General features: G+C 35.8%; 1 protein-coding gene across 1 annotated transcript; it reads right to left on the bottom strand.

Moving 5' to 3' along the window:
* Positions 1-13,566: 13,566 nt before the first annotated feature.
* On the bottom strand, positions 13,567-14,217 carry LOC105115941 (UPF0481 protein At3g47200-like). Its single transcript, XM_011013027.1, has one exon. It carries the CDS (start codon positions 14,215-14,217, stop codon positions 13,567-13,569), a length of 651 nt encoding a protein of 216 aa, XP_011011329.1.
* Between the last annotated feature and the right edge of the window lie 11 nt (positions 14,218-14,228).

Genomic DNA, 14,228 nt, shown 5'->3' with positions numbered 1-14,228 from the left:
TAGATTCTAAGGACTTCATTTGTAACAATTCAAACTCACCTTGCAAAGATTGAAGACGAATCTTCTTTATTCTATCAGCACCTTTGTATTTTTGTTGGAGAGCCTCCTATATTTCTTTTGATGTTTCTGCGGAAGCAATGATTTCAAATGTCGCTTCATCAAGACCTTGATAAATGATGGTCTTTGCTTTGTTGTCTTTCTTTCTATTAGTTTTGAGGACTTGCTTCTGTACCTCTAGTAAAGCATCCTCTGATTCTTTGGACTCTGGTTCATCATAACCATATTGCACAATGTCTATACACTCTTGTGAACCAAGGAATGCCTACAATCTGATGCACCAACTATCATAGTTGTCTTTGGTTAGCTTCAGGGTGAGTATTTGTGCATTTTCTATAGTCATTTTGCTCTTCAAATGACTATATTACCTTTTAGGAGTTGAATTTGGAAAAACTGACACCGTAGATGGATCCGGAATGGTCCAAATAATAGGGAACCGGTTTGACTTTGTAGAAAATGGGTCAAAAATAAGGGAACCGGTCCAAAAACAATTCGAGTGGTTTGTTGGGTTGAACCGGGAATATTCCAAGGAATATTCTTTTTGGCTTGGCTTCAGAATATGGCTTGGAGCTTGGCTTGGCTTTAGAATATGGCTTGGAGCTCGGCTCGGCTTTGAAATATGGCTTGTGGCTTGGCTCGCAGCTCGACTTGAGGTTTGGCTCAGCGTAGCTCAAATATGGCGCGCGTGTGGCTCAGTCGACTTCTTTCTCGGGGCGCGTGGGCTACAGTACTGAAACTTCAGATGGAGAGTGTGGGCCACCCCGTGCGCCGATTAATCTGCTTTTTACACCATTGAGTTCGTATTGATGAGCTCTACACTTTGAAATGATTTCTAAACATTCCTACAAGTAGGGATTAGTTACTACATTATAGGTTGTCTTCCTATAAATTAGGTATTACAATAGAAAAATGGATGTATACATATAGATCCTTGTATGAAAGATGTGAATTTCCTAACACCTTCTGCTGTAGTTTCTCTAGGCTAGTTTCGTCATATTGGGGATAGAGCAGTGGCAGTTGAAATATTTAGAAGATGTCCTGAATTGATTATTGTTCAAAAAAATATTAAAAAAATTAAAATTAAAATTAAATTTTTTTTTTCATATTAAGTTTATAAATTTATAAATTATTTTTTAAAGTATATTAATTATTTATACTCAAGAAAAAAAAAGAATCTTTAAAATATTTTACTAAAACCATACCATCAAATGAAGTTTCCTGACAGATAAAAATGTGATTCACAAGTTAAGTTGGTTCATCATGCCAGCATTTATGCATTGATTAACGACCAATAAATACTGAACCTTTTCTCTTAATTTAATACTGGCAGCATGGCTATGATATTATAATGTTTTTTCTTTTTTTTTTAATCATAACAATGTTAAAATTACTAGAATTCATTTAAAATTTAAGTAATTTTTTATATAAAATTATTTTTATTTTATATTTTTAGATGGTTGATCACCATTAATGGTCAATTTTAATGATTTGTATGCAGGAATGTTTGCAAGTCATGAAAAGATACTCATTGCGACCTCTTTTTGCTGAACCTCATGTAGCCAACTTATACTCTTCATGGAAAAGAAAAGGATCCATTGATTTGGATTTCAAGCAAGATCGATGATTGATCAACTCTTCCATGAGACAGCAGAGGTCACATTTAAATCTAAACTTGAGGTGGTGAATTCATGCAATGGCTTGCGTTGTGTATGCTACTGTAGACTCCAAGATTTTGCGACCCAATTTAAGATTCAAATAATTTGTGGGCTAATTAATATGTTGGATTTGAACACAAGATAAATTAGAGTCTCAATTTAACTAATTATATGGTTTTACTTTAATATCTTATATTTCAACAAACCTTTATATTAATTTTCTAAAATGCCCCTTTAAATTACGGACATTTTAGATATAAATTATACATTTTAGATATAAATTATACTTGTATGACTATAGATAGTAAAAGAAAAAAAACCTACCAATATCATAAGCTCTGCATAAATAGAAAAAACTGTCCCATAACGCTAATTAAATAAAAATAATTTTTAAATATAATTTAGTAATTTTATTATATGATAAATATTTATTTGTACACTCAAGGAAAAGACTAAATTGCCCTCCATGACAATGACATCAAGAAAAAGACTAAATTACGCTTGAGCTAAATGTTTTTTTTTTTTTTTTGTGACAGCACAGAATGGTCAATTTACATTGCGAATCTAAAATAAATTGTGAGTGTATATACATTGTTTAACTTATCCCTTTTAGCTTCTTCTTTTTTAGTGCAAAATAATTTTTTAAAAATGGCATCGTTTTGTTGCGTAAAATGTGCATAGAAGGATCCAGCTGTGAAATGCTTTAAATATTAGAGACCCAATCAATCTTTTTATTGTGTGGAATATGATTGAGAAATGAACAGTTGGTTAAGGACAAAACGGTGAGGCTCTCTGTTTAATGTCTTTTGTTTTTTGGACACAACTTGATGTCTTCAAATAATTAATGATGGTTGTAATTTTTTTTCACAACACTAATTAAAAAAAAAAAGAGAGAAGAGGACAAACTATGAAAGATATAGTTGCGTGTAAAAATAAAATAAAAAAGATGTTTGAGGTAGATATCAATATTTTACATTAAAAAATAATTTATAAGAATATAGACTGTATATATTATAAATATTAAATTAAAAATTTCCTAAAAACATACCATCAAAGGAAGTTTCCTATCAGACAAAAATGCGATTCACAAGCTAAGTTGGTCCATCATGCCTGCATTTATGCGTTGATTGAACCACCAATAAATACTTAACATTTTGTCTTAATTTAATACTGGTAGACATGGTATTGATCGTAGTTTTCAGATCAACTTAGGATCCGGGGCTTGGCCTCATTTGAGATTACAGCCAATTTTAAAATTTAAATATTTTTTAATATAATTTTAATGTATTGATATCAAAAGTAACTTTTAAAAAATAAAAAATATATAATTTTGTTATATTTCACAATAAAAAATATTTTAAAAAACAATCACTATTGCACTAACAAATATTATTTTAATTCTACATCATTTGGTTGCTAGTCGACTAATAAGTCATCAAGTCATCTCGGATCAATTTTAAAATATTATTTTGGATAAAATAAAATGAAATAATATCGTTTAATTTGAACGATATTTAAAAGAAGTTTTCTTAGATTGAAAGACAAGAAAAGGTGAGAAAGAGCGTTGAAATTTATAAGATTGAAAGACTTAGAACATTAAATTAAGAAAGAATTAAGTGAAAAAAGCTATCAGAAAGGTGAGGAGACTAGTCACACTAAGAGGAGAAGAAAAGTTAGGAGAACTTAGATTGGTAAGCATGAAAAATTTAGATTCTTACTTGAATGAAATGTTTTTGGATTTATTTGAGTAAGTTATCAAACAATGACAATTAAATTTACTTTAATTTCTTATATTCTTGATTTTTGTTAAATTAGAATTCTTATGAGAATTTTGGGGTTTTGAAAAAAGTAGTGAACACAATGAAATTGAGGTAAAATAGTATAAAAATAGTGAATGTAAGTACTAATTAAGAAATAAATTGAATAATTTTGAAGAAAAGAACTTGTAATTAAGGATGAAGAAATATAGGAATGAGGCTTTAATTGTTTTATGTTTGAGAAATGATGTTCTTTATCTTATTTGAAGTATTCAAAATATGAACAAGTGAAGAAACATCATAAGAATATGAAAAGAAGGAATAAATAAATGGTGGAATAGTTCATGGGAGAATTCTTTAAGTGAAGTAAAAGAAGAAAATTGATGAAAAATGTTGAAAATGAGGTGATAAATAAATGAAAATTTTATTGTAAACCCTAATTAAATAAAAAATAATGTGTGCTTCAAATTTAGGCACACAGAAAAAATAATAATGGATTAATAATATAGTGCAATTTGATTTATTCAAAAGTTGTTTCAGGAACAGGGCATCAGGCAGGAGAAACTAGGTCATCACGAGCAGACAATAGGTGATTCATCCCTTTCATTTTAAATTCAAAATTTCATTATTAGTTATGAGTTGTTTATGAGATGTTAATATGGAAGAAGTAGAAGAAGAAACTGTTGGTATTATAATTGGGATGTTGGGTAGTTGGTATGGAATTATCGGTTGGTTAACATGAATTACCGGTTAGCATAGAATTACTGATTAGTATGAAATTACCAGTTGGTTTGGAATTACCAATTAGATTAACTATTGATAAAGAATAGATGGATGTTGGATAATTCGTATGGAATTACTGGTTAAATTAGCTATTGATAGAGAATAACTGGATGTTAGGTAATTCATATGGAGATCCTAATTTGAATGCTTCAACCATTTTATTAGTAAAATCATTTGAAAAAAATCAACATCATCACACCATTACAACTTTTCATAAAAAACTATATAATTCATGTTGGTATATACCGATAAAAATAAAAATAAAATTATTTTTGTCTATAAAACTTACCATCAAAAAAATTCTGTAAATAATTCTGTTAATTTTCACCATTTTTCTGGTAGTGAATACTTCTCTCTTTCAATGTCTAATTCAATGGAATCAACCACACAACTTGTTCAATCTACACAGGTACCTTTTCCACGTACCAAGGTACCTCTTCCACGTACCATGGTTACAAGATCACAAAGGGGGATTGTTAAGTCCAATCCAAAATATGTTTTAACTTCCCTCAAAATTTCATCAATGATTTCATTTTAACAGCACAACATTCGTCTTCCTTATATCACCCTGACTGGAAGGCTGCCATAGAAAAGGATCTTGAGGCTCTTCATAAAAATCAAACTTGGAAAATTGTTCCTCCCACTACGTACTACCATGCATGTCATTGACTCTAAATGAGTTCTCAAATTAAAACCCAAACCCATGGATCACTAGTTTGTCTTAAAGCTTTAGTGGTAGTGAATAGGTATCACCAAGTTGATGAATTTAACTATACCAAGACCTTCTCTCCGGTTATCAAACCGGCTATAACCATAACACTAGTTCAGAAATGTTCATACACATCTTTGACATAAAAAATGCTTTTCAACGTGGACTAATTTAATCAGATATACTTATGGAATAACCGCTAGGAATTGCAAATCCTTAATATCTATCACATGTTTGCAAGCTCCAAAACATTTTTTATGGTCTTAAAAAATCAGCTCGTGCTTGATTTGATTAATTTAGTGCATTTCTTTTAAAATATAATTTTTTTTAGCTTTGCATACTCGCCTTTATTTATTTTTCACTTTAATTTTGATACACTAATCCTGATACACTAATCCATCTTTATATCGATGACATACTTCTTAAGTGTCTTCTGTTATTCTAATTACAAACTTCATTCAACTTTTGAGTTCATAACTTGCATTGATAGATCTTGGACTAGTTCATCATTTTCTTGGGATTGAGATCATCCACGCATCTAAGGCCTTTCACAATCTCACTATGCACTTAACATCCTTGAATGAGCTTATTTAGTGGTCAGCAAATGACACTTTACTAGAAGATCCATACTCTTTTTTTAAGACTTGTTAGTGACTTAGAGTACCTAACACTAACACAAAGTGATATTTTGTATGGTGTTAATTTTGTCTCTCAATTCATGCATGCATGCTCTAACTATTATACATTTAAAAATAGTTCATTACATTTTAAGATATGTTTAAGGCATCATTGACATTGGTCTATATTTTACTTCACACAATACACTTCATCTTTGTGCTTTCTTATTTACAAACTGGGCAGGCTTCCCTACCACTAGATGTTGCATATTCTTTGGAAGCAACCTCATCTCCTAATGTGTAAAGAAATAACATACCATGCATGAATCAAGCACTAAAGCAAAATATAGAGTGATGGTCAACACAGTAGCTAACTTACATGGCTGACTTTTATTTTAAAAGATCTTCACATTCCACTCTCTTCTCCACCAATCATCTACTATAATAATCACAGTGCTATGTATTTAATGATTAATCTAATGTTTCATGCTTGCAGCAAATATACTGAGTTGAATTATTATTTTATGCCTGTATGCGTGTGAACAAGTTGTTATTGGACTTCTCATCACTCAACGCATATTCACTAATAATCAAGTAGACAGCATCTTTACCTAACCTATGTCAAAGGCTGCTCTCAGCTACTTTAAGGGAAAAAATTGCCTAGGGTATTAATAGGAGTAGAATCTGACTTTTGAAACCAATTCCAGATCATAAGGGAAAATCAGCCTTATTACTACCACATAAACACAGGGCACAAGTACAAACTCAATTCTAGGACAATACAACAAGAATTTGCTACCACATTATTACTTCAGAACTACATAAACCCAAAAATTTAGCAATAACAACCCAATCAATCATTACGTTGAAGTAATAAAACTAAGCAAGATAAAATCTTGCAAGAAAGATTTTATAGTCTGTATGAAAGTGAAGATCAGCAGGATAGCTGCTGCAACAGTTGCCGTACCTCTCCAAATGAGGAAATTTATAAGTTTCGAGGTTGCCTTCTTATGGTTAAAGCGGTTCTCATAGTGGACGTTTGTTTCTAGTCAGGGAGCATTTTCCCTTTTTATAAATCCTTAGTATATTGAATTTGTTGGTTTTTTAGCCTTGTATAATTTTTAATTTTTAATATATTCATACATTTTGATAAATAAAAATGGTTTAAAGAGCTTTATTTAATTAATTTATTCACAATTTCATCTATTTCTCTTAGTTTTAAAAGATATCAAATTTATTTTTTATACATAAAAAAATATTTATTTTACTTCAATTATCAATAAATCTATAAAAATGGATATGTAAAATCTTGAATTGAGCTAACTACATATCAAAGTATTATTTTCAAAATTATTATTTCTTTAATTTTTCATATTCAAATCCCTTGTTTTTTTTAATTTTAATACATTATAGAAATATTAAATAAAAAAAAATTTAGTTCGACCTGATTTTTAAAATGATATTACAAATTTATTTTGCTTGTAATCGTTAATCTGAATCATGTTTTGATGTTCCGACACTCCATTACAATATTATTAGTTCAGAACTACACAAACCGAAATTTTAACAATAATAATCCAATTCATCATTACGTAGGAATAATAAAGCTAAACAAGATAAAATCCTAGAATGCCGATTTTACGGAAGCTATAGTCTGTATGAAAGTGAGGATAAGCAGGATAGCTGCTGCAACAGTTGCCGTACCTCTCCAAATATTGGGGAAATATGTAAGTTTCAAGGTTGCTTTCATACGGTTAAAGCGGCTCTCGTAGTGTTCATTTATCTTTTCAGAGATATCACCAAACCAAGTGTAATTGTCACCAATATTTTCGCAAAAATGGTTAATCAGATTTGAAACTGCGGCATCTTCACCTAGCCGGTTGAGAATGATTCCCTTTCGGACTAGTAAGCCCACGTCTTCTGCACTGTCGATAAGATGGTCCATAAACTTAATGTAACTGCACACGTAAGCTTCACGCGGGTAGCAGCACTGCTCCAAGGCCATGATATTTCGTACAAGACGTTCGAAGCTGTGATCAACTTCCAACTGTGGAATAGCTTCCCTAATGCTCTGATACCAATTTGTTGCGCATACTGGACCAAAAGCAAACACAAATAAAACACAAACAACAGATTTACGTGGTTCTCCAAAATCGGGTATGTCCACGTGGTTCCCCAAAATCGGGTACGTCCACGGAGGCAGCAGATTGTATATTATTGGAGGAATGATACAAACACTCAACTCAACCCAGTACAATCCCACTTAACCGGGTGTTTCACTCTTACACTCGGTGTTTCTCTCAAATCTGTATTTTCTCACTCTCACAGTTGCACTCACCACACTTTCACTACACTTTTGCTCTCACCACAATTTCACTGCACTTTTGCTCTCACCACAATTTCACTACACTTATTACATTGCTCTCTCTTTATCTCTATTTATAGGAGAGTCTTGGCAACTTGGTTGAGGGTGGTTGAGGGTGGTTGATGGTGGTTGAATGGTGGTTGGAAGTGGTTGACTTGGCAACTTGGTTGAGGGTGGTTGATGGTGGTTGAATGGTGGTTGTTAAAGGAGAGGGTGGTTGATGGTGGTTGAGAAAAATGTTGACAATTTGCTACAAATCTCCACCTTGGCAAGATTTTTCCATCCAATCTTTGTGATCAATCAATGCTGCCTCTAATGCGTCATATGGCGCTGCACCCTGAAGGTGCTCAACACCGAGAGATGTTGACCAAGTCCAAACAATGTTGGAACTTGATCCCTGAGACACATTTTGTGAGCATGTCAGCTGGATTATCTGCGGTACCAATCTTCTGTAGCAGAATATCTTCTTCATCCACAATTTCTCGAACAAAATGAAATCGAACATCGATGTGCTTGGTGCGGGAATGATGAACCTGATTCTTTGCAAGACAAATAGCACTTTGACTATCACAATGGACATTCACGTGCTCTTGAACAATTCCCAAATCTTCAATCAACCCATGTAACCATATAGCTTCCTTGAAAGCTTCTGTTACTGCCATGTACTCTGCCTCAGTTGTTGACAAAGCTACTGTTGATTGTAAAGTTGACCTCCAACTTACAGGCCCTTTAGCAAGTGTAAACACATAGCCTGTTGTGGAACGACGCTTGTCTAAGTCACCAGCATAGTCCGAATCCACATAACCAACTAAATTTTGTTTGAGTCTATCATCCCTCTCAAACTTCAAACCAATATCAGTTGTGCCATAAATGTACCGTAGAACCCACTTAACTGCCTGCCAATGACCCTTTCCCGGATCATGCATATACCTACTCACCATACTGACTGCATGTGAAATATCTGGTCTCGTACAAACCATTGCATACATTAATGCACCAACTGCATTTGCATACGGAATTTGAACCATATACTTGCGCTCTTCCTCTGTGCGTGGAGACATTGAAGCACTTAGCTTAAAATGAGGAGCTAGAGGTGTACTTACAGGCTTGGTCTTACCATCTACCCCAAATCTCTTTAGAATTTTCTTCAAGTATTGGGTCTGTGTCAAACAGATTGTGCCTTTTCTTCTGTCTCTCTGAATCTCCATGCCAAGAATCTTCTTAGCTTCTCCAAGATCCTTCATTTCAAACTCAGTTCTCAGTTGAGCTTTCAGTCTGTCAATCTCCACTTTGCTCTTTGATGCAATCAACATATCATCCACATATAAGAGCAAATAGATGAAAGAACCATCAAGAAGTTTGCGAAAATATACACAATGATCAAACTGACTCCGTGTGTATCCATGTTCTATCATGAACTTGTCAAATCGCTTATACCACTGGCGAGGAGATTGTTTCAATCCATACAGTGACTTATTCAGTTTACAAGCCCAATTCTCTTTCCCAGTGACTTTGAAACCATCTGGCTGAGACATGTAAATTTCCTCTTCCAAATCTCCATGTAGGAAGGCAGTTTTCACATCAAGTTGGGCTAACTCCAAATCAAACTGTGCAACCAAGGCTAGCAGAATACGAATTGATGAATGCTTAACAACTGGGGAGAATACCTCATTATAATCTATCCCCTCCTTTTGAGCATAGCCTTTTGCTACCAATCTTGCTTTGAAACGGATGTTGTCTTTTCCTGGATTACCTTCCTTCTTAGCATATACCCACTTGCAACCAATTGTCTTCTTTTCCTTAGGGAGTTGTACCAAATCCCAAGTCTGATTCTTGTGGAGAGATTTCATCTCTTCATCCATTGCCTCTTTCCATTTTGCACTTTCTACACTCTGTACTGCTTCTTTGTAGGTGCAGGGGATTCCGTCATCAATCACCAGAAGTGCATAAGCCACCATGTTACAATACCGAGCAGGTTTCTTGATAACTCTTTTCGGTTTACTCGTTGCAATGGATTCTTGTTGTGTGGTTGCTGAAGTTGTTGCATCCTCTTCATCTGAACTTTCATCTGAATCTCCTTCATTAGAGATTTTCTGAACAGTCTTTATAGGAATGACTGAAGTCTCCAACTCCACCTGTTGTGCATCACCAGACTGTTTTTCCTTCTCCTGTGATTTCTCTTGTTGTAACATGCCAGACTCATCAAAAGTGACATCTCTACTCAAAATCACTTTCTTTGATTCAGAACACCAGAGTCTGTAACCTTTTACTCCTCCACTAAAGCCCAAAAATATAGCTTTCTTGGCTCTAGGATCTAGCTTGGACTCAGTAACATGATAATATGCTGAGCAACCAAATATACGCATAGAGTCATAATCATTTGCAGGAGAGCCTGACCATACCTCTAAAGGGGTTCTTCCATTTAATGCTGCTGAAGGTAACCGGTTAACAATATGACGAGCATAGCTTAATGCCTCGCCCCAGAACACTTTGCTTAGTCCTGAATGTGATAGCATACATCGGACTTTCTCTACCAATGTGCGATTCATGCGTTCTGCTACTCCATTTTGTTGTGGTGTTTTACGCACAGTAAAATGTCGTTTGATCCCTTCATCCTGGCAAACTTTAAAGAAAGGATCTGAAGTGTACTCACCACCATTATCTGACCGAAGAGTCTTAACTCTCCTTCCCGTTTGAGTCTCCACCATTTTCTTCCATTTCAGAAAGATATCAAGGACCTCATCCTTGTGTTTCATCATGTACACCCATACTCGTCTTGAGAAATCATCAATAAAAGTAACAAACCAACGATTACCTCCAAGAGATTCATTCTTTGAAGGTCCCCATACGTCTGTGTGAACATAATCAAGAATCCCTTTTGTATTGTGTACCGCAGTGCCAAACTTGACTCTTGTCTGTTTTCCAAGAACACAATGCTCACAGAACCCATGCTTCCCAGTCTTGGCGCCTTTTAATAGACCTTGCTTGACCAATCCTTGCAAAGCCTTTTCACCAGCATGCCCTAAACGCATGTGCCAAAGTCTGGAATTATCTGCTTCATCATCTTCTATGCTTTTGGAAACAGCTGCTGTACCGGTAACAGTAGATCCATCCAGGAAATATAAGTTTCCTTTCCTCGTGCCTCTTAAGACAACTAATGCACCACGGATTGCTCTCAGGACTCCACCATGCATGATAATCTTATAACCATTGGATTCTAGGACTCCAAGTGAGAAGAGATTTTTCTTCAGGTCAGGTACATACCGTACCTCTGTCAGTGTCTTGACTACCCCATTATGCATCTTCAGATGGATAGTCCCAATCCCTTTGATCTCACAAACATCATCATTACCCATCAACACAACTCCTCCATCGAACTCCTCGAGTCTCGAGAATAAGTGCTTGTTAGGGCACATGTGATAGGAACATGCAGAATCAAGAATCCATTCACCAGAATGGTTTTCTGGTGATGAGACCATGAATGCAGAGTCTCGTTCATCCTCATCTCGTGCAACGTTCACAGTTGGTTCATCTTTTTCCTTATTGCCCTTGATCGGACAATCTTTCTTCCAGTGCCCCTTTTTATGACAAAAGGCACACTCATCCTTTGCAAGATATCGTCTGTTTGATGATTCTCCTCTGGATTTTGAGCGAGATCTCCCTCGCCCTCGAAATCTTCTAGGGTTTGTTCTGCCTCTAACTGTCAATGCTTCTGACGTTGACTCTTTGTGAACAATCTGATCCTTCTTCCGGTACTCATTGTTCACCAAAGCATTGGACACATCAATGAATTTAATCTTTTCTTTACCATACAGTAAAGTGGTGACGAGATGTTCATATGTGTCAGGCAGTGAATTCAATAACAGCAGAGCTTTATCTTCATCATCAATTTCCACATCTAAATTCTTCAAATCAGCTATCATTTTATTGAAATCATTCAGATGCTCATTCATAGAAGTACCTTTCTTGTGCTGAAAGCGGAAGATCCTTTTCTTCAAGTAGAGACGATTCTCTATACTCTTCTTCATAAACTTGTCCTCCAGTGCTTGCCATAATTCCTTTGCAGAGTTTTGTTCTGAAAAGGCGTACTTCTGATCCTTTACAAGACAAAGTCGGATGGAACTGCAAGCTAACCGATTTATCCTTTCCTAGCTTTTATCATCCAAATCCTCCGGTTTATCTTCTAGAGTGAAATCCAAATTCATTTGGACAAGCATATCCATGACTTCACATTTCCACATGCCAAAATTACCCTTCCCATCAAACTTCTCCACCTCAAATTTGGTACTCGATACCGGGATATATTGTGGAGGTATACTAGCATTTCCCACTAATTTTTCTTCTGGAATATCAGCCATTAGGACGTCTTTGGATTACAAATAGGCTCCCGAAATTGTTAAAACATGCACTTTTATGCTCAAAAGAGCCAAAACAGTAACTTCGGTGTGCTGTTTCACAAAACGGACACCACGGTTGCGTCCGGAATGGTTGAAAATGCTAGGAACCAACTTGACTCGGCCTAAAACCGGTCAAAACATCACTGAGTTGGCCAAAAAATCAATCTGACCGAGTTAACTCAGGGAAGGAATATTCTGTCTCTGATGAAGAATATTCTGTCACGGAATATTCTCTTACTGTCAATGGAATATTCTTATTCTGTCAAGAGAATATTCTGTCACTGTTAGATGATGTGTCTGATGACATGGCAATGTGGACCCTCTGTTGATGACGTGGATGGTGACTCAGCGCCAACGTGTCGGATGACGTGGCTGTCTTCTCAGGTGAGATTTCCGGCACAGTCTGGTTTTTCCGGCAGATTTCCGGCGAAACTTCGGCGAGCTCTACAGGGCTCGTTTCAACTCCGATTTTGATGATCTTTATATCGCCGGACTCGTATCAACGAGAGGAATCTCCACAGGTGGTCAAAATCAAGATCTGAGAACTTTGAAAATTCTGCAACTTTGAACAGAGAGCTGAAAAAGGTGTTTTTTTTCAGTGTTCAAGCTTCCCTAATGCTCTGATACCAATTGTTGCGCATACTGGACCAAAAGCAAACACAAATAAAACACAAACAACAGATTTACGTGGTTCCCCAAAATCGGGTACGTCCACGGAGGCAGCAGATTGTATATTATTGGAGGAATGATACAAACACTCAACTCAACCCAGTACAATCCCACTTAACCGGGTGTTTCACTCTTACACTCGGTGTTTCTCTCAAATCTGTATTTTCTCACTCTCACAGTTGCACTCACCACACTTTCACTACACTTTTGCTCTCACCACAATTTCACTGCACTTTTGCTCTCACCACAATTTCACTACACTTATTACATTGCTCTCTCTTTATCTCTATTTATAGGAGAGTCTTGGCAACTTGGTTGAGGGTGGTTGAGGGTGGTTGATGGTGGTTGAATGGTGGTTGGAAGTGGTTGATGGTGGTTGTTAAAGGAGAGGGTGGTTGATGGTGGTTGAGAAAAATGTTGACAATTTGCTACAGAATTTTCAACACTCCTTTGTCAAATGTTATGTTGACCAAACACTTGTCTTGGGTGACCTGAAACTTCACTCCTGCCTTGCGTAGCATGACTGCACTATATTTCAGCATGGTAGGGTCCAAGCTCTAATAACTTCGCTGAATGGCTCCATTCAACATCAAATTCCTCAGTAAATCAGTGAAATGCCTGCTTCCCTTTACACTCAGGCTGGTTTCTCCCCATTGTGCAAACTTGTGCTTTCCAAAATGAAACTTTGCAAGATCAAGAAGAGGAATGGCTGTACCATCCTGGCTAGGGGGATTGACCTGGTCATATATTTCCTGAATAATGAAGAATGGGAGTTGGTTTTCAAGTAGCATCAAGTCTTCTCGTATGTCTAATGTCATCCTGGGCTCAAAATTCTTAGGACCGTTATCATGATCATATGACTCCAACAAAAACTGAATGATGAAGACAGCATCCAGCAGGATCATCTTTACGAAATCGCGGCTCTCGATTAATTTGAATTTCTCTGAATAACAGTGTCGGAGACGCGCTGCTTGGTTCTCAATGCTGATCAAAATATCAATAATCTTCTTCTTATCCATCCCGTCCCGTCCAGTAAGCTTTTTGAAACATTTCAGTTTCTCCTTTTCCATGGCCTCTAGTCTTGTATTTTCGCGGTTAAGAGGACCTATTGAAATCAGTAGTGGAGCGTAGGCTTTCCAATTTACGTGTCGAAGCGGTTTGGGCACCCTGTAGATGCAGCACTCGGAACCGTTCCGTTTAAAGGACATCTGTTTCACCT

Source organism: Populus euphratica, unplaced genomic scaffold (assembly GCF_000495115.2).
Source record: "Populus euphratica unplaced genomic scaffold, PopEup_1.0 scaffold810.1, whole genome shotgun sequence".
Classification (NCBI taxonomy): domain Eukaryota; kingdom Viridiplantae; phylum Streptophyta; class Magnoliopsida; order Malpighiales; family Salicaceae; genus Populus; species Populus euphratica.
The sequence above is the reverse complement of the archived record's forward strand: the minus strand, read 5'-3'. Positions and strand labels throughout refer to the sequence as shown.